Below are 22,163 nucleotides of genomic sequence, written 5' to 3' on the forward strand. Positions count from 1 at the left end.
AAAAAAAAAAAAAAAAAAAAAAAAAAAAAAAAAAAAAAAAAGACAGGTGAGCTAACAAAAAAGAATACAAGAGTCTACCTGAAGGCCAAAGCTGGAAAAATTTGAGCAACAAAATAATGATAGTATAGAATTTTAACCCATGGAGTAAAATAATATACATGAGTTCATACTGATAAAAATAAATAAAAAACAAACGGGGAGAAGAGACATCTCTTCCTCACAAAAGAATTCCAATTCCATGAAGAAGGAAAGAAGGAAATGAGAATCATTATTATGCAAACACCACAGCAATAAATACTGTTGACAAGACAGACTAATAGATATTAAAGTTAAAGTTTAAGGAGGAACAGGATATTAGCAGAGGCTCAAAGTATCTCCCTCAAGGTACTTATCAACTACAAAGGGAAAGACCGTAACTGTGAGGTTAAGTTTATATGTCAACTTGGCTAGTTCAGTCCACATTATCCAGATATTTATTTGATCAAACTCTATTCTAGAGGTTTCTGTAAAGGTATTTCTTAGATGGAATTCACATTGAAATCAGTTAACTTTGAGTAAAGCAGACTGTCCTCCACAATGTGAGAGAGCTACATCTAGTTAAGGTCTTAATAGAAAAGGGACTAGCCTCCCCAGAGGAAGAGGGAATTCTTCGAGCAGACAGCCAGCCTTCAGACTTGAGCTGCAACACTAATTCTTCCCTAGGTCTCCAGCCTGTCAAAGTACCTTGCAGAGTGTGGACTTGCCAGCCTCCACAATCTCATGAGCCAAGTCCTTAAACTGATCTCTCTCTCCTTCTCTTCCATACCTCTTCCTCCCTTCTTCTGCATCCATCCCTCTCTTCCCCCTCCTTGTCTTTATAAATACACACGCATACACACACACACACACACACACACACACACACACACACACACACTCACACCCAATTGGTTCTTTGGAGAGGCTTGATTAATACTATAACTTTACAGTGGAGATACCTGACAGATACCACAAGGATCAAGGTAAACATAACAATAAAGCATACTGATACCATGAGTTCCTTGATATATGCACTCTGAAGGAGACAATATCATTTTTGTGGTATTCTTGCCAAAATGCCTAATCTTGCTCCAATATGAGAAAACAATGGACAGACCCAAACAGAGGGACATTTACAAAATACAGTACTCTTCAAAAGTGTTAGGTCATAAGAGGTCATAAAGGCCAAGGAAAGACTGAGAAATTATTTACAGACTAGAAGAGAGTAAGGAGAAATAACAAGTCAATGCAATGTAGAATCTTGGACAGCATCCTATAACAGCAGAAAGGATGTTAGTGGAAAAAATCCATGAAATTCGGATCTTTAGTTTGGTTAATATTATACCAATGTTAGTTTCCTATTCTTTGTAATTATACTGTGGTTAAGTAGGATGTTACTAGGGGGAACAGAGTGAGGAATATAAAAGAGTTCATTGTACTATTTTTGCAATTTTTCTGTAAGTCTAAAATTAGTACAGAATTGTAAAATTTTTTTGTGTATATAATTACTTCAAAATTTAGTACTTCTGCAATAGAAAAAACCTATGAAATAAATTTGTACTGAAGATTAACAGTAAAATCAACCTAAGTTACTTGTTAAGTGGGTAGAATGGAAAATTCTCATGAGATATCTTGATCACGAGCTTGTAATCTTATTAATTCTTTAGAATTACAAATCCTTGCATTTTAATATGAAGTCTACAAAAACAATTTTTGGTAAGAAAAATACCAAACAAAATTTCTAAAAAGTATAACTACAAATTGTAAACAAAAATCAATAACATTACAATTTAAAGAGTGGCTAAACTGTAATGTGGATATAGATGGAAAAGGGAAAATATCTTATTTTTAAGATCTATACTTTTATTTATTTATTTATTTATTTATTTATTTATTTATTTCAACGTTTATTTATTTTTTTGGGACAGAGAGAGACAGAGCATGAACGGGGGAGGGGCAGAGAGAGAGGGAGACACAGAATCGGAAACAGGCTCCAGGCTCTGAGCCATCAGCCCAGAGCCTGACGCGGGGCTCGAACTCACAGACCGCGAGATTGTGACCTGGCTGAAGTCGGACGCTTAACCGACTGCGCCACCCAGGCGCCCCAAGATCTATACTTTTAAAAATCTCCTGAGAATTGAGTGATTCCAAATTTTTTGGAGTCCTAAATTTTTACTGGCATACATTCCATTTTTTGCAATTATCCCACACTCTAGCATGGCAGATCAGCAAAAATCAATTTTATTTTGAGACTACTTTTCCTATCAATGCCCTGAAATGCTACAAAATCAGAACATGAATTATAAAAGTCAGGAAAACAATTCAAAAATGATTGTCACATGGAGAGAATATCTTCATACCATTTATCTCAGATGTTAATGGAAGCAGTAAAAACGTTTATTTTCTACAGAAAAATAGTAAAATGCTCTGAAAAAGTTACCACTACTATCAATTTTAAGTATATAATGATTTTGCTAAGTGAGTCCAAAATAATTGGTTCCTTATAAATAATCTTCTAAAAAGTTAGTAAATAAACTATTGCTGGTTTTTTAAAAATCTCTTTACCAGATTGAAAACAATTCTATCAGTGGTAACAATGAAATATTAGAAACACCCACGTTGTCATGAATGATTCAATCAAAGAATAATAAAGACATATATTGATTTTCAAATCAATATATGTCTTTGATATGAAATTAGATAGTAGCGACAGGTGTACAATTTTGGAATATACCAAAACCACTGTATTACACATTTTTAGAGGATAAATAATTATGGTATGTGAACTACATCTCAATTTAAAAATCAATTTTCAAAGTAAATTTTTATATCCTAAATATCAGTTGGTGTGTTTTCCAGAGTTCTTTTTCTATAAACACTTTACTCATTTGAAGCTAATGTCTAACTTGTGTACTCCAGTAATTCATGAGGAATGTTACATGGTTCATATTACCTTAATAGTCAAAGAAAGCAGAAATTTTAGACCCACGTTCTTTAACCCAAGTTCTGTAAGAGTATAATATGAAACCAAAGAGGCTAAAATCACATAGAAATAACCATAACTACATGAGCAAATGAACTTGTCCAGAGAAACTTGTATTTTATCACATACGAACCATAAAACAGAATACAGATTTTTTATTAAAAATTTCATTTAGAATATTTACATGGAAATTTAATTATGATTAAGTTAAAAGAGCATTAATAATATTAATAATATTCTTCTGGTATTTACCTGGTTCTGTCATCTGAGATTTCTGTATTAGAACATCTCTTATTTTCTCTACCCATAGGTAAAGAATACTTTCACCAATATTCTGTCTAAACAAAATTGAAGAGAAAACTTGGTTATTAAAAAAAACTCTTTCTCAAATTCAAGAAAATATGAACATATTTACAATCTGAGAAATTATATGCAATCTAGCTATGCCTTTTACAAAAGAATTTATAATAACATGAGATTTCCTAACATCTGTTAGCTAAGTATTGAATACAGATGTTCATATCAGTATTAACAATTTCAACAGGCTCCAAATTAACATTGCTTACTTAAAATAAGAGAAAAGCTGCAACCAAAGAGGGTAAAGAAAACTTCTGAACTTGAACTAGATGAAGTAGATAGATGTAAAGGGGATTCAGTTCCTGTTAGCAGATATAGTTTCAGTACTGATGTCACAGCTTGCTTTTTTTTTTAAGCTTTTTGAACAATTTCAAACCGCTTATTTGGCACACTTGTTTGGTATAATTATTTCAGCAAAGAATGCAAAGCATCAGAGGAACTCCCTCAGAGACCAAATTTAAAAGACTTAAAAGACAATTCAGGTAACAACTTTACAATCGCATTTTTTGACAAAATATTCTGTTGCCCAAACTGACTCATTTTGGTTCCAAATAATGTCTGACTGATTCAGATAAATTAAATCCAACTCAAAGGTCACTGAGAAAAAGAACATGGCATGGTTCATGTCCATAGAGTTATGTCAAATGATGACAACAGCAATAAAATAAAGGTCCCGGTGTCTACTCTTTAGGGAATGACACCAACTTTAGATAAATGTCCGTTACGTGTACTTAAAGTAATCCCCGTATTACTTGATAACAACACCTTACCTCCTTCCTCTGAAAGTCCCCCTTGAAACCACTATCTCTCTTCATCACTACTCATCAGTACCCACCAAAGGAAACTTTCAAAATAAGCAGAGAGAAGAAAATATTGTTTTCAAATAATTCTGTACCCTCAAATCTTCCCCATCTCACCCATAACTCCTTAGCACTAAACATTCCTCCCTGTGCTCTGGTAACTGGTGTCTATGATTCTGAGAGAGAGGAAAAGTCAACTGGGAAGGCTTTAAAATTTGGGGAATATGGTTTGAATTTCTTTTAAACAATTCCCACTTCTATCCTCTCTTCTCAATAAATGATTCAGAGGTATAGACGCAGAAAGGTACGATGGATTGAGTATATACAAAGCCCGAAGTTCATTATATGTGTCAACACATTAAATGCTCACAATTATTTAATGAAGTATTATTTCCCCATTGTACAAATGAGAAAACAGACCTAGAAAAAACAGACTTGTCTAAAACAGTCTTAGAAGCAGTGAAGAACCCCAGAGACAGAATGTGAATGCAGACTGACTCCAAAACTCAGCTTGCTCACTGCATTTTGCTCTCCTATCAAGCAGCTATGATCCTAGGCAAGTAAGCCACTTGAACTCTGAGTCTGTTTCTTCATCTATAAAACAGAGACTTAGAGCATGTTATCTTACTTTACAGAAGCAGTTTCTCTTCAAGTGAACCTATCTTAATTCACTCAACATAACTACACCATGTCTACATGCTGGCCTGGGGAGATGGTAGTCAATGAGAAAACTGGGTCCCTTATATCAGTGTTTGTGATCCTTACAAATTTATGTTTTTGTATATAATTCGCTCCATCTCCTAATCTCATTCTATTGAATTCTTCACATCACCAAAAATAGTAATACCAGTATCTAGTGTTTAATGAACACCTACTATACAGAAGATATGTAGAAAACACTTTGTTACTTCACTAAATCCTTAAGCCACCTTCGAGGCAGGAAAATCATCCTGTGTATGAATCATACAATCACATTCAGATTTGTTGTTGGAGTGTTGTGAAAACACCTTGGAAGAATTTTCACGATTAATAAATAATTTTTCCAAATAATAAAGACAAAATTAAACCTTAACTCCAAATCTCCTCTCCTCCGGCCCACGGCTTCTTGCAGAAAAACGTACAACAGCACTTCTGCCCAACATCAGTTACCGAATGCTTCCTTTTTCCCTTGTATTTAACAAAACTTACTGAAATCCAACGTATGGAAGTTGTAGTGGGTGTTTACAATTTCCTAAGTAAAATGACAATTACTCTTTCCCTTGTTCTATCACTAATGGGTGTTTTGTTTGTTTGTTGTTGTTGTTGTTGTTATTGCCGCATTTGTGTTTTCTCTTGTAAGAAGAAACTGTGTTTTCTCCTTGGTCCAAGATTTTAACTATCCACTAGGATTTGGTGGTTTTCAAACTCCTTCCTGTGTCTATCTGCCTTGCACGCCACCCACAACTGGTCCTGGAGGAAGTCTACGGAATCCTAAGGACTCTGATACAAAATTTAAAAAAACTACTTATTATAGGGTGAGATGCTAAGCTTTTATTTATTAAATTAAATTATGGTAAAGTAGCTAAATAGAAAATGTCTAGAACAATATTTGTTTCAAACTGAATAAAAGACAAACTTGGACTAAAAGCTGGATTTTGTGAATAGCTATATTTAAATGACTATTAGCCCATCCAGAATGATCAAAACAAAGTCATGTTACTTGTGGCTCTGTTGCATCTTTAATTTTCTAATATTTATATTTGTTGATTTATGGACAAAGCCACTTGCTAAAATACACTACTAAGTTGTGTGACCTCAGACAAATCACACAATCTGAGTTTCTATTATCCCATTTTCAAAATGACAAAATTGGATGAGATGATTCTTTTAATAACAATAAAATTAAGGGTGGCTATCATATGCTTCTAAAGCACATTACACAGATTATGTCATTTAATCCTCACAACAGTAGTATTCTAATATCCTTATTTTACAGATGAGAAAACAGATTCAAAGAGGCCACATTATTTCCAAAACTGATTCTAGAAGCCTGGCCAAGACAGCCTTAATGCCAGCTTAGCTAAACTTGAGACTGGCAGAACTTCCTAACTATAGGCCCTGACCTCCCTTTTCTTAGTGCATTTTTGTTAGAAAAGTTGACATTATAAATTCTTTCTCTACTCCTTTGGGAGTATCCCAAAGGATTTAGGGAGAATCCTGTCAGTTTTATAGCCTAAGAGTGTCTTTCTCAAGGACCTGGCAGCCATCATTTTGAACTGTAATCATTAAGGAAGACAGCATCCCTTCTCCCGTCTTTATGGGAGGGGAGGAGCCTAACTTCTGATGAGCAACAATTAGCAAACACAGATGGCCTAATCATGAGAAACACATTTGCAAACTCAGGAAATAACTTACTGGGCTTACACAGCTCACTGATTAACCTTCCCTCAAATCCTTATCCCAGCCCTTACAAATTCTGTTGCTAGGAATGCAAACTAGTGTACCCACTATGAAAAACAGTAGGCAGGTTCCTCAAAAAATTAAAAGTAGAACTACCCTACAATCCAGGAATCACACTACTGTGCATTTACTCAAAGAATACAAAAACACTAATTTGAAAGGATACATGCACCCCTATGTTTACTGCAGAATTATTTACAACAGCCAAACTAAGAAAGCAACACAAGTGTCCATCAATAGATGAAGGGATAAAGGAAATATGGTGTGTATGTATGTGTATACATACACATACATACAAACAATGGAATATTATTCAGCCATAGAAAAGGATGAAAACTTGCCATCTGCAACAAATGGATGGATCTAGGTAGCATAATGCTAAGCAAAATAAGTCAGAGCAGAGAGAAACAAATACCATATGATTCTACTCATGTGGAGTTAAAGAAACAAACAAAGGAAGAGAAATTAAAAAAAAACCAGACTCTTAACTTTAGAGAACAAACAGATGGTTACCATAGGGGAGGTGGGGGGGGGGGGGGTGTGGGATGGGGTAAATTAAGTGAAGGGGATTAAGAACAGATTTATCTTGATGAGCACTGAGTAATATATGGAACTGCTGAATCACTGTATTGTACATCTGAAACTAACATAACATTGCATGTTAACTACACTGGAATGAAAATTTTAAAAATTCTCCTGGCAAGAAAAACAAAAGCAAAAATAAACTACTGGGACTACATAAAATCAAAAGACTTCTACACATCAAAAGAAACAAATCAATAAAATTAAAGGTAATCTATGGAATGGGAGAAGATATTTGCAAATGACACATACAATAAAGGGTTAGTATCCAAAATATGTAAAGAACTTATAAAACTCAACACCCAAAAAACAAATAATCCAATTAAAAAATGGGCAAAACAGATATTTCTCCAGAGTAGACACCCAGATGGCAAATAGACACAGGTAAAGATGCTCTTCATCTCTTACCATCAGGGAAATGCAAATCAAAAGTACAATCAGATATTACCTCACACCTGTCAGAATGGCTAAAATCAACATGAGAAACAATAGGTGTTAGGGAGGATGTGGAGAAAAAAAGAACCCTTGTGCACTGCTGGTGGGAATGCAAACTGGTACAGCCACTGTGGAAAACAGTATGGAGGTTCCTCAAAAAGTTAAAAATAGAACTATCCTATAATCCAGCAATCGAATTACTAGGTAGTTACCCAAAAAGTACAGAAACACTAATTCAAAGCAATAATGCACCCCTATGTTTATAGCAGCATTATTTACCATAGCCAGGATATGGAAGAAACCCAAGTGTCCATCCACTGATGAATGGATAAATAAGATGTGACATATATAAATATAAATATGTATAATGGAATATTACACAGCCATAGAAAAAGGATTGAAGTATTATGCTAAGTGAAATAAGTCAGAGAAAGACAAATACCATATGATTTCACCCATATGTGGAATTTAAACAAAACAAAAAGCAAAGGAGACAAAAAAAAAAAAAAAAGAGAGAGAGAGAGAAATCAAGAAAGAGAGTCTTAACTATAGAGAATAAGCAGATGATTACCAGAGGGGAGGTGGGTAGGGACATGGGTGAAATAGGTGATGGGGATTAAGGAGGGCACTTGTCATGATGAGCACCAGCAATGTACGGAATTATGGTATCTTATATACATGAAACTAATAACACTGTATGTTAACTCATTGGAATTAAAAACACAAAAAATTCTGCCTTTTGTTTCTGGAAGTTGAGGTCAGACTGAGCTCTGGCCTCTCTCCCCTACTGCAATAGTCTTGAACAATGTTTTCCTCACTCTTTTAGCTTTGTGGCAATTTGTGCTTTGATAAGCCTCGCCTTGTCTACGGCCATGCCACCCTGAACACACCTGATCTCATCTGATAAGCCTCTCCTCCCAACTTTCAAATCTAAGACTCCATGATAAATCAAAATGTGAGGGGCTGTGGGAAATTAAAATCATCATCTTGGATTTTAAATTAAATATTGTTAAAATGAACCATTGTAAATTTAAATACAGATATTCCCCCATTTTCCAAAAGTTTGTGTTATGCCACTGCACTTTTACAAAAGATCTACATTAGCTATTTTCACTAACCAAAAGAAACCTGAAGAGGATTTTCACTTTTATGAGAACTGCCATTACTGTACCAAATGTAGGTCTTTCATAAAGTGAAGCAGTGTAACTTGAACATTCAGAAAGCTGGGGATATTCTTTCTTTATGCCATTTTGAGGGGTTTAATAGGAATGCTCCACTTTTAGATGGTGGGGAAAAACCTGTACTACAAAAAAAAAAAAATGTTAATCCCTTTCCTTAAGGGATTACTCTTAAACAACATTTATTATTATATTCCAGGTATTTTTAAATCCATCATTCACCTTTTGCTTGATTAAAATAATTATTTTCACAGATTTAAAATACTCATATGCAAAATATTTCATCAAAAGTAAGGTGATAAGCAAATTAATCTACAAGTAACTAATCACCAAATCCTAGTCGATATTCTTTTTTTTAAAGAGTTTATTTATTTATTTTGAAAGGGAGAGGGAGGGAGGGAGGGAGGGAGGGAGGGAGATGGGGGAGAGAGAGAGAGAGAGGGAAGGAGGGAGAGAAGAAGGGAGGGAGAGAGGGGGAGGGGGAGAGAGAGACAGTACCCCAAGTAGCCTCCATGCTGCCAGTACAGAGCCCAACATGGGGCTCAAACTCTTGAACCGTGACATAACGACCTGAGCCAAAACCAAGGGTTGGATGCTTAACTGACTGAGCCACCCAGGTGCCCCAGTCTATATTCTTAAGTATTTCTTTAACTGATCATTCTTCTCCATCCAATCTTGTTGCCTTCCTAAAAAGGCTTCCACCATCTCCCTCCTCCTCAAACTCTTCACAGCCCATCTCTCACACTGCAATACAAATCTGATTACATCACTACTCTGTGCAGAACACTTAGAGCCTACAACATAATGCCCACACTTCTTTCCCAACTTACGACTTCTTTATTCTTATCCTTACCTAGTTTATATACCTGGCATCTTAAACTATTTGCTAAATTTTGAAGATGCCAGGTTGCTTCACACCTACATGATTTTGCTCATGCAGTCCCTTCTACCAGAAAACCTCTCCCCACTTGATTACCTGGCAAACACCATGCTCCAAGGTCTCCTTCACAATGGAATCCTTCTTTACAACTCTATCCACATGCCCAGAGATAGTCTGTTGCTAAAACCTCTTAAAAAAATGCTAGTACAGCACTTGGTCCAAACCTCTCAGTAATTACGTCATTATATCATACTGGTACACATTTATCTTCATTTTTAAATTCCAAACTCCTAACAAAGTACCAGCATATAGGAGATACTCAATACATTCTTACGGGAAAAACTGTTAGTTTTCTGACTTCTGCTTTCCTACCTACGAGGAAACAAACCATGGCTCATCCTCTTGTCTAGGCAAAAATCACATTTTACATACAAAATGATGTTAATGTAAAAATCTTCATAGTGATACAATATTTAGAATATAATGAAATTATAAATATTAAAACTATATTCATTTACTAATTTTCAAAACTAATAATATTTTTCAATTTGCTGCCCCCTGCTGGATTTATGGAAAAATATTAAAGGCTGTCACAAAACTTTTTAAGAGTGTTTTAAAGAGTGCTCTTTTTAAAAAAAATTTTTTTAACGTTTATTTATTTTTGAGACAGAGAGAGACAGAGCATGAACGGGGGAGGGTCAGAGAGAGGGAGACACAGAATCGGAAACAGGCTCCAGGCTCTGAGCCATCAGCACAGAGCCCGATGCGGGGCTTGAACACACGGACCGCGAGATCATGACCTGAGCCGAAGTCGGCTGCTCAACCGACCGCTCAACCGACTGAGCCACCCAGGCGCCCCAAGAGTGCTCTTTTTAAAAGAGTTTTATTTTTACTCACACCACCTGTGTGAAAACAATACCATTGGACTAGGATTATTCAAGCCCTTTTTAATAAGCAAGACAGTATAAACTACAATTCTATCTTTAGAACAAACTGCTTTATAATCTCTGACCTTTCCTAATTCCCAAATAGCTCAACTGAACCAGTTAGGGAGAACACCAAATTGTGTCCTATGGGAAGGGATCTCTTAGTAAAAGAGGGGCTTTTGGATAGAAAAAAGGCAAATGGGAAGCCATTTCTGAGTACATGACATACTAATGACGAACATTAGTATGATAGAATCCAAACATGGGAAGGTTTTCAAGAAAGAGGTACTTCAACATCAGCATAAGTTACAGATGTCACGTAAGATAAGAACTAAAAAAATGACCACAAGATGTATAATTACAACATCACTGGTGAACAAATTTGCAGTATATTTATTCTACTCTAAGGGAGAAGATAAAATGGTAAATAAACATAAATAAAAGATTACAGAAACAAGTTTCTTGTGGGCGTAAAGTTGGAATGACCAGTAAGGTTAGAGAAAGTTATCAGAAAACATTTAATTGAGGAAATAAATAATACTTATATGCTGAGGAATATCTAAATGGGGTCATCCTTTATTGATACGTCCAGTTCTTGGTTACTTCCAGGGTCAAGTGTAAACCTGGGACTCAAGGAAGACCATACTTCTCCAGGAAGGAATGAACAGAAGCAATTCCATAAAGACTTACCACATTTTAATTAAATATTTTAGGAGGAAAAGGAACCTGGCCGAGATCCCAGGGATACACTGTACCAAAAAGGGTGGCCACCTAGAACATATAAGACAATCCTTACCAGTTTCTGGATTACAGTAAAACTAATTCTAAAACATTGTTTATTTTACTAAATTAACATCTTACTAAAATTAATCCAAATCACAGTCATCTTCCCTGGACTACTGCATTAGCCTCCTAACGTATCTATTCTTGCTCCCTTCCAATCAGCTCTCCACACAGAAACAGACTGGTGTTTTCAAAGTCAGAATCTTATCAATGACATCACACCACTTGAAAACCTCTGCTTTCCACGGGTCTTAACAACAAAGACAACAATCCTTCCCATGGCCTCCAAGACTGTGCATGACCTCCCCTGCCTACCTCACCAGGTCACTGTCCCAGCATCCTCCCTCCTCTCCCCTCCCCTCTCTTCCCCCTTCATACCACCAACTTTATGTCTTGACAAGCTCCTTGACACAGAGCCTTTGCACATGTTGTGCCATTCGCTAGTTATCTTCACTTCAGTAATTCAGCTCTGAAGTCAAGCCATCCTTGACTAGGTTATATCTTGTTTCAAATTCATTTAGTACTGCACACTAATATCTTTCTTTTACAGAACTTATCAGAGCTGCAGTTTTACCTTCATTTTACAATGTCATGAGTGATATCTCTATCAGTAAGTTCTAAATGCCATGAAAACAGACCATTTTTGTTTTTACTATGTGTACCTATGACCTAGTACAGTGCCTATCTTGTAGTATTTCTTGAATGAATGAAACAGTGAAGAATACAGTGTCAATAGACTCTCAGTTTTATGACCTAATACAAGATTCTGCTGTAACCAGTTTCATTCAACATAGCCTGTGAAAGTATTAAAACAAGAACTGTATCTTTGGGTTTACTTTCACAATCTGGTATTTTTACAGCTATTAGCTCTGAATTGTTACTGTTTTTTGTTTTTGTTTTATCTAAGTAGAAATCATATCAAGTGTATATATAAAATTATATGACCAGTCTTTCAAAGACTCTTCAAATGCATCCTTTAGGTTAAGGGAAAGGCAGCTTAACAAAAACTTTAGAAAATGCCTTAACATATCAGTTGCAACAAAAGCCCACAATAAAATCACAAGGAGAATTTTTTTTTAAATCATTTGCTACTTACATATATATTTCCTCAAGGCTATTTGATAAATCTGCACGTTCTTGTCCTTTAAGCCAAGGAGCACTAAGATTAAATAAAACACAATGAAGAAGACTATTCAAGGACTGTGTTTATATTTCAAACAGAAATTACTGATTAAATTACAAATTATTTGATAACTTTTAAAAATTACCTACTTTCATTAAAATGTTATATTGTACAAATCTATACAGCTCCAAAATGCTTTCATTGGCATTAACTTATTGTGTCCTCCCAGGAAACCTTGATGAAGGCAATCCCAATATTATTCAATTAAAATATGGTTTAAAAAACAGAGGTGAGTTCATAGGATATCATGAACCTGTCCGGGTTTACGTAAATGGCAGAACAAGTTCGAGAATCCAAATTTCCAGATTCACAGTATCTGCGACACTGTTAGGAATTGCCAATTTTTTTTTTTCTAAATAGTGTCTCAAAAACAACTTTAACAAATAGAGTGGTTGCCACGTGACTGCAAAAATATATATCAACTTTTCCTGAAAAGGGCATTTATGTTTATAGGCATTCTAAAATTATATCTCTCATTTTCAATAAATAAAAATTAACAGAACCATTATTATTATCAAATTTTATTTCTGTTTTAAAACACATACAAAAAATTATCCCACTGGTAGGTAAAAATTTTAATAATGACAATTTAATGGAATTCTCTTCACACAAGTTTATACATCTTAGGAGGTCAAGTGGGCAAAGCTGATCAAAGATCATTTGCAATCAACAGGTCATGACTAAGATTAAGCTTAGGCTGCTAAGAAGATGGTTCCTCCACAACAAGGGGAAGGAGAAGCACCAGAAGCACCAAGCATGGGTAATTCCCAGAGGGCAAGCAGTCTTAGGCAGAGGCATGCCAAGGAACTATGGCTAGGTCAGCAGAACCAGATTAGGAGAAACTAAACCACCAGTTTGTCTAAAGAGAAAGATTTCTCTCTCTCTCTCTCTCTAAATACAATTCAGTAGCTATTTTATCCCTATGAACGCTGTGATTCTCTTTTATACTAAATACGTTCTGCAATGTGTTTTTTATATAATTTAAATTTTTTTATTTAAATGCTCTATACAAAGTCCAAAAGGTGTTCTTTTCAAGTACTTTTTTATTTTTTTAAAAATGTTTATGTTGGGGCACCTGGGTGGCGCAGTCGGTTAAGCGTCCGACTTCAGCCAGGTCACGATCTCACGGTCCGTGAGTTCGAGCCCCGCGTCGGGCTCTGGGCTGAAGGCTCAGAGCCTGGAGCCTGTTTCCGATTCTGTGTCTCCCTCTCTCTCTGCCCCTCCCCCGTTCATGCTCTGTCTCTCTCTGTCCCAAAAATAAATAAACGTTGAAAAAAAAAATTAAAAAAAAAAATGTTTATGTATTTTTATTTTTGAGAGAGAGACAGTGTGAGCAGGGGAGGGGCAGAGAAAGAGAGAGAAAGACAACACATACAGAATCTGAGCTGTTAGCACAGAGCCTGACATGGCCCTCAAACCCACGAACCATGAGATCATGACCTGAGCCGAAGTCGGATGCTTAACCAACTGAGCCATCCAGACACCCCCAAATAAATAAACTTTTAAAACAGGGGTGCCTGGATGGCTCAGTTGGTTAAGCAACAGACTTTGGCTCAGGTCAGAATCTCAAGGCTTGTGGGTTTGAGCCCCACATCCGGCTCTGTGCTGACAGCTCAGGGCCAGGAGCCTGCTTCAGATTCTGTGTCTCCCTTTCTCTCTGCCCCTCCCTTGCTCACACTGTCTCTCTCTCTCAAAAATGAATAAACATTACCAAAAAGAAAGTTTCTTCATTGTGAGAGAGAGAGCATGCAACCATGAGCAGGGGGAGTGGGAGAGGGAGAGAGAGGGAGAGACTCATAAGCAGGCTCTGTGCTGCCAGCACAGAGCCCAACATGAGGCTTGAGCCCACGAACTGTGGGATCATGACCAGAGCCGAAATCAAGAGTGAGAAGCTTAACCAACTGAACCACCCAGGTGCCCCCAAAAGGTGTTCTTAACTTCCATATGTATTTTTCTAAGAAAATTATTTTATATAAACACAAAGCACAATATAGAGAAATAATCTTTAAAAAGTATAATCTTTTTGTAAGAATATAAACATAGAAATATAGCTTACTTCAGTTGATAAATAGGTGGAGCTGTACCTGGGTATTCATTTGGTAGCATCACCTGTAAAGCAGTTTAAAAATAAATCTGTTTATACTTCATCATGACTCAAAATTAACAATATTTATAAAGCTAGTCACTGGACAAATTTCCTACTTGCCAAACTAAAATCAAAACAGTTATTTTGTTCAATCTCAGGAGAGAAATGCCTCCTCATATTTATACTTAAAGTATGTTGTTAATGATAATGCCAATTTTTAAGGAGCACATTATTTACAGAGAAGGTATACAAGCAATGAAAGTTAGGAAATAAGAGTGGGGAAGACAAAGATGAAAGGAAAACTGAAATAGGGGCATTAAACCCTAACCTCAAGTGAAAAGGGTGGCACTATAGCATGTTCCAGGTATTTTTCTGAAGAAATATTAAAAAAAGAATCCTATTAAATACTGGTAAACACATTAAATAACTAACCCTTGACAGAGACCCATACACCTTTGTTCCCAGATCAGTGTTGTTATAAAAACAAACACTGACAAAAACCTTTATGTTGAAAATACAGGCAGTCACCAAAGAATAAGCATTAATACAGAAAGCTATACTGATCTTGTCATTTTTTTATCTTAACCACACTGATTCTCAGTTAATAAAGAAACAAGTATCTGTTTTATAAAGCCTTTTAAATTACTAACCTATTCTTCCTCTTAAAGGTTAGCCATCCTTCCAGGTTTAAACCCTCTCCTATTAAATGGACAGAACAATGAAAGGGAGTGAAACTCAAGTCTGTCAAAGGTATATTAAGAATATCTAATTAAAATAACTGGGATAGGAAAGATTGAGACTATCAGTTAAAGCATGTCTTGAGTGATCAGAGATTTCATTACCCTGGTGCTTAGATACTCAATTGTTAACAAAAGCTAACAAGAAAACAGACAATTCAGAAGTCACACAACAGTCATTTAGAGGAATACAGTATTAGTCAATCATACAGTCACTGTTGTAATTGGAAAATGGCTATAGAGAAGGAGGGGAAAATACCTGCAAGCAAAGTGTCCACTTGGGGTCATCTATATCGTCGCTAATTCTAATACAAAATATTTTGGCACAGTCATCAATGACACACCATTCCTCGCCATAGATAGCTGCCATTGCTTCAATTTCCTCATTCTGTAAGAAGTTGATGGGAGGAAAAAAAGTCAACGAATGTACATGCCCTAAAAGCCTGAATTTTCCTTCCTCTTATAAAGTATTTTTATTTAACATTACTAGCCTTTATAAAGGATCCCTGAAGGAACACTGCCAAAAGGTCTTAGCAGCAGGTCACCATGTTCTACTCTGTAAGTGGTTGCCAGACAAGGACTAGGACCAGCCTTGCTGCACCATCACTGGGTTTTTGGCCACTAGTGAGCCAAGATATATACAATACCCTACAGCATGATTTACAAGTGGGAAGATGAACACACATCCTCTGCTTCACCTTTTCTTAGGTACCACGTAATCCTCACTCCCACTCCCCAGTATCCTTGCTATATACTAGCCATATATTCCTACTTAATATCTCCATTGTTTCTTTTGGATTTAGGCACAGGTATGGGTGGTTGTTTCATTGTTTTTTTTTGGTAATCGTATCCTAAAAACATTTCGGAAATTATTCTTTGGTTTGGGGTTAAAAAAGAAAAATAACAGGATCTAAAGGTGAAAAGGGGAAGCAAAGTATGCAACCTTGTATGCATCTCATTTTGGCCTCACAGCCCAGATGGAAAAGCTTTTAAGAGTACCCACGTGAGCCACGCACTAGGGAAAGCTCACTATCAAGAGGAGTAAGATCCAGCGGGCCCTCAAGGAACTCCAGGGTTTGTGTTATTATTGCCCATTTTGCAAAGGCAGAAACTGGAGATAAGTGGCTTGTCCAAGGTGACCCGGCGACAGGGAAGAAAGCAGAACCCGGATTTCTGTCGCCGGGCCGGAGCTGCTCCGTCGCGTGCTGATGGTTGACGACGACACCGTCGGAGGCAGGCCGAGCCCGCCGACGCCCAGGAGCGAATGGCCGGAGGGCGATCGGCGGAGAACGGGCGCCAAGAGAATGGAACGCGGTGCAGCAAACGGCGCGCCTGGAGGCCCGGACGGTGCCGGCGGGAATGGGGGCGGCCCCGGGCAGAGGGCCTCTCGGCGGAGGAGGCCCGGGACGGCGAGGCGAGGCCGAGCCGAGCCTGGAGGTCGGCGCCCCGGCGGGCCCTCACCTGCCTCTGGTCGCTCCCTGCGTCCCCCTCAGCCATGTGGCCCCGGGAGCAGCCAGGCGGCCGCCGCCGGCCCAGGTCCGTAGTGCGGGGGCGGGGCGCTGCGGCGGCGAGCGGAGGACCGGCTGCAGCGAGGCCGACCCGGAACCGCAACCCGGGGCGCGCCGCGCAGCCCGCATCTGCTTCCGGGTTGTGGGCCAGGTGATGTGAGGGGCTCTCCGCACCCGAGGTTCCTCTCCCTGGCCCTGTGCCCGCCTTCTTTCTGCCCCTTAGCGGCGCCCGGGGAAGCCGTTCCGCTAGAGAGACGGCTGGAGGGCTTCTGGGCTCCGTGTCCTGGAAACGCCGGGGCTGGGGGCTTCAGGTCGCCCACTGCGGCCGCGGTATACCCCGGAGTCCCCGGGAAACGTTGGGGCGTCGGGCTTACCGCCACAGCCCAGGGAGGAATTCGACCGCAGTCTACAGCCCAGACTCGTCTTTGCATTTCCAGGCAGGGGTTGTTTTGTTTTGTTTTGTTTTCTGGATTTTTCAAAACGTGTTTTAAGGTATTTTGTTTAATCTGGGCAAGGATGTGTTTGATTTTCCAAAAACAAGCGAGGAGAGAGCAGGCGGCATTTCGAAAGCGTGCAGGAAAACTTACCACCCAACTGTTGTATTGTGATAGCTTTTTGGGGTTTTGTTGGTTGGTTGGTTGGTTGGTTGGTTGTTTTGGCGTTCTAGGACATTTTGCCTAAAAGCTCCTTTTGTACAAGACAGTAGTTATGCCAGCCAACGTAATGGTCATTGTTTCATTACCCAAAACATTTGCATCAATTTGCTTCAGTTAGTCTCCACTCCACCCCACCCCTCCAACACCTACTTTGCAATACATTGGTTGTGAATTATATGGCTATCGTAATCAAGGCACATATCTTATTCAACTGGGATTTTGTCCCTCTTCACTTTCTTCACACGCACAGACAAAACCTCAAAATATGACATCCTTCCTCTCTTTTGTCTTAATTATGGGCGTGTTTTAATTACCCCATAAAACTTATCTAAGAGTGTACCACTTAAGTACTTGTAAAGAAGTCTGCTTAAATTACTTTGAGAGGATCTTACTGAGCCTTGTGGATTTATTAATTCAGATATTTATTAGGCTCTTGTGCTAAGCTTTACAGATGCATTTTCAGACATAATGCATTGCCTTTAAGGAGCTAAGAGGGGGAGCAACAAAAGTAATTAAGATTAAAATGGACTAGAATTGTGTCCTGTTGTGTTAGCACCAAAAAAGGCCGTCCAACCAATGTGTTTTTTTTTAATTTTTTTTTTTAACGTTTATTTATTTTTGAGACAGAGAGAGACAGAGCATGAACGGGGGAGGGGCAGAGAAAGAGGGAGACACAGAATCGGAAACAGGCTCCAGCCCAGAGCCCGATGCGGGGCTCGAACTCACGGACCGCGAGATCGTGACCTGGCTGAAGTCGGACGCTTAACCGACTGAGCCACCCAGGTGCCCCCCAATGTGTTTTTTAAGAGAGAGACAGAGCTCAAGTGCGGGGGGGGGGGGGGAGGGGGTTGTCGGGAGTCAGAGAGAGAGTGGGAGACACAGAATCCCAGGCAGGCTTCAGACTCTGAGCTGTCAGCACAGAGCCCAACCCAGGGCTGGAACCCACAAACTGCGAGACCATGACCTGAGTCAAAGTGGGAGACTTAACTGAGTCACCCAGATATCCCCGCCCATCCAAATTTTACTGGGCTTCTTGTTCCAGAGAATGCTTGCACTGACTTATAGAAGAACAGGTAGAGGTTAGCTAATTGAAGAAGGGGAGGGTAGTTGTTTCAGATGGTGAGAAAAATACTGGCAGAAAAATTGTGGCCCGTGTAAGAAATTTCATGCAGTTCATTGCCTCTGACATCATAGCTGTTAACCTCCTCTTGTCACATGGCTTGCATGTGGCTTTCTGATTGTCTCCATAAGTTTGCAGCTGTGCATTCATTTTGGTTCCAAGAGAGTGCTTGGAGGGCTTTAGCCCTCAGTAATGTTGATCACATTTCCTCCCTCTATTTGGTTTGGACAGTGTGTTTTTCTTCATCTTGAGCTAAAACAGTTTCTAGCTCCTTCCAACCAAGTTGGGCCCCAAAGTCCATGGTACTGCCAGTTTATCATGGTATTTCTCTACTAGGCAAGGAATTTGTCTGAAGTGCTATGGGGTTTGGCCACCATGCATCTCCAGGTTGCTTGAAACTTTCTGCAGTTAGCATCCTAATACTACCTAGATGTCCATCTATTGTTAAACAGCTTTCTTCCTTCACTCTGAACTCTTCCTTCATTGATCTCTTCACATTTCTTACAGCTTCTATTGCATAAAATAGTGATTTTCACAGTTAAAAAAAAAAAAGCCATGGGAGGGGGGGCTGGGTGGCTCAGTTGGTAAGTCAAGCATCTGGCTGTTGATTTTGACGTAGGTCATGATCTCACAGTTTGTGAGTTTGAGCCCCACGTCAGGCTCCATGCTGATAACAGAGCCTGCTTGGGATTCTCTCTCTACTGCTCTCCCCTTCTCGTGTTCTCTCTCTCTCAACATAAATAAATTAAAAACAAAACAAAACAAAACATAGAATCCTTCCTTCAATGAAAGCTTATGTAAAACAGATTAGATCGTTCTGGCTGAAATAGTGGTGATGGGCCTGAAGTCCAAATTACCAACAACCTTCCCTCCCCCCCCACAGAGGCCCCTCAAAGACTTTAAGCCCAAATTTGAAAACTACCGTGTTAAAATATAACAAAACAATGCACAGCACAACTTAACAGTCTAAACAAAGCACACTATATGCAGTTTATTTTACATAATACCTCTTTTCTTACCATATATCACAGAAGCCCAGTTTATTTTACCTTCTACAGATTACACCCATGATTTTCTATTACAGTTGACACTTGCACAACATGAGTTTGAACTGCAGGGGTCCACTTACATGTGGACTTTTTTGGACAAATACAATACTGTAAATGTTTTTTTCATGATTTTCTTAATATTTTCTGTAGCTTATTTCACTGTAAGACTACAGTATGTAATGCATTTACGAAATATGTTATTGACTGTTTATGTTATCGGTAAGACTTCCTGTCAACAGTAGGCTATTAGGAGTTAAGTTTTTGGGAAGTCAGGTTACGTGTGGATTTTTTACTGCACAGGGGTTTGGCATCCCTAACCCCCACATTGTTTAAGGTCAGCCGTAATTCCTATTTCTTCTTAGCTAGAGCCTTTAATATTTTTTTTTGAGCTCAGATTCTGAACAGAAATGATTCTTTGCTAAAAGGAACAAAACAAAACCCTCTCTAATGCACTGAATGCTTATGTGTCAGATACAGAGAACCCCAAACTTAGACATGCAAAGAGCACTTTGGAAGAGAAGGAAAGAAATAGTTACTGAAGTAACAAGTGTAGCAAACAACCAACCTGTTTTGTAAAACACCTTGGGAAAAAAAGCAAAACTTTATTGACAACTTAGTTGAAAAGATTTTACCTAACATGAACTTTGAGCAGTTGCCTAAGCAGAGACTGAGAATGGTTTGCAGACAGTAACATAGATTTGGATCCAAGAGGGGTCTCTAAGCCAGATTCTTCTGATTTCCATATCAGTTTACCCAAAATGTTGGTTACTGGATGTCTTCTTCAAACTCAGTATGTTCAAAACCAAACTCAGTTATCTTTCTCCCTAAACCTCTTGTCATCCTCCTGTCTTCCCCAGTTCAGGAATTGGCAACCGTTGCACCTCTGGGTCGATAATTAATTGCCCAAGCATGAGCCCTGGGAGACATGCTGCACCCCTGTCTTTCACTGCTTTCACACCCAAACAGCAAGTTTGATGATTTGGATTCCTGTATCCCTTATGTTCCTCATATCCTCCTCCCTTTTCTTTTGGATTCCATCTGGACGCTCTTCAAGTTATCCTCCTCACATCTGCCAGAGTAATCATTCACAATGTCAGAGTCTGATCATGTCTTTTTTCTTCCTTGAAATCCTTCACTTGCTGCCCATAGCTTTTGTGATGATGCTTCAGCACCTTAACACACAAGGAATGTTCATGGTGACCTCTCTATGTCCCACTTTTCTAGTGAGACCAAACTAACTTATTTAAGCTTCCTTTGATGAAAGAATTACATGGCTTAAAAAAAAAAAAAAGTATGAAAACTGCTCTCTAACACAGTAAACACTGTATAGAATTAAGATATACAAAGAGGCCAGGGACCAGAGTGAAGGAAGAGAGCAGATGTGTTTAACAATATGTGTCTGGCTGCTTGCTGTTAGTGTGATAACTGCAGAAGGCTTCAGGTGACCTAGTGGAGACACAGGTGGCCAGATTCCATGGACTTCTCAGCAAGAAAGATGGGGTGACTGGCTGCACCAGAGCTTCTATGTCAGATAGACTTGAGAGTGCAATATGGTTGATAGGAGATGCTTGCAATTTTTTGCTTAAGATTAAGAAATGGGTGCCTGGCTGGTTCAGTTGGTACAGCATGCAACTCTCGATCTCAGTGTCCTGAGTTCAAGCTCCACGTTGGGCATGGAGCCTACTTAGGAAAAAAAAAAAAAAAGATTAAGAAACATAAACTTTCTGAATCAAATAATTGGAGGAGAGAAAGGATGTTATGGAGATCACAAAGGGTCAAAGCCCTCCCTTCATAGCAAAAATGAATGCGTATAGATATAGAGATGATATAGAGATGACCATTAGCAGGTTTTGCAAGCAGCGTGACAAGATGAGATTGACAGCTGTGATATTAGAGGCAAGAATGAGTTATGTGAATGGGGGAAAAAACAACAACCCTAACCTGGAAGGGTATACATCTGACTATGACAGAGATGACTGTTACATCAGGTGAGCAGTTAATCCTGTGAAGCGTTCTCCATAAACATAGTTTAAATAGGGCTCTTCCAAACATTCTCTAGGACCATGCTACTCAACGTGAGGTGTGTGGACCAACAGCATCATATTATCTGAGAACCTGTTAGAAATACAGAAATTTAGGTCCCACCCAGACCTATTGAATCTGCATTTTAATAAGATTCTTGGGTGATTTGTATGTATGTCATATTTTGAGAATCTTGTGTGACAACCATGGGGAAGTGCCTCTTAGATATTAAAGAAGACCCCAGCTCCTGTGCTCTGGGACCCATTATTCCATTTGCACTGAGGCTATGCTTCCCATGGGCTGTTCTCAACAAAGCAGAGTTATACAAACTGGCCTGTTCTTAGGAGACAAGACCCCTCTGATGGGGTACTTGGGCTCCAGGGTTCCCCTGAAAGCCTTGCTGAACTTTTCTTAAAATTAG

General features: G+C 38.6%; 1 protein-coding gene across 6 annotated transcripts in view; it reads right to left on the minus strand.

The window, feature by feature from the left end:
* Positions 1 to 16,988, minus strand: part of IMPACT (impact RWD domain protein) — a 30,529-nt gene extending 13,541 nt beyond the window's left edge. Inside the window, exons 1-5 of one of the 6 annotated variants that reach the window (XM_040479199.1) lie at positions 16,849 to 16,988; positions 15,647 to 15,775; positions 14,621 to 14,673; positions 12,478 to 12,540; positions 3,254 to 3,339 (exon numbers count right to left, since the gene is read on the minus strand). In XM_040479199.1, the coding sequence (XP_040335133.1) occupies positions 3,254 to 3,339; positions 12,478 to 12,540; positions 14,621 to 14,673; positions 15,647 to 15,775; positions 16,849 to 16,884 (367 nt within the window). In that variant the 5' untranslated portion in view covers positions 16,885 to 16,988. Of the gene's footprint in view, positions 1 to 3,253; positions 3,340 to 12,477; positions 12,541 to 14,620; positions 14,674 to 15,646; positions 15,776 to 16,330; positions 16,812 to 16,848 lie in introns of those variants that run through there. The other 5 variants (XM_040479197.1, XM_040479198.1, XM_040479202.1 and 2 more) reach the window with 5 other exon arrangements.
* Positions 16,989 to 22,163: the final 5,175 nt, after the last annotated feature.

Source organism: Herpailurus yagouaroundi, unplaced genomic scaffold, assembly GCF_014898765.1.
Source record: "Herpailurus yagouaroundi ecotype Mexico unplaced genomic scaffold, PumYag 142, whole genome shotgun sequence".
Classification (NCBI taxonomy): Eukaryota; Metazoa; Chordata; class Mammalia; order Carnivora; family Felidae; genus Herpailurus; species Herpailurus yagouaroundi.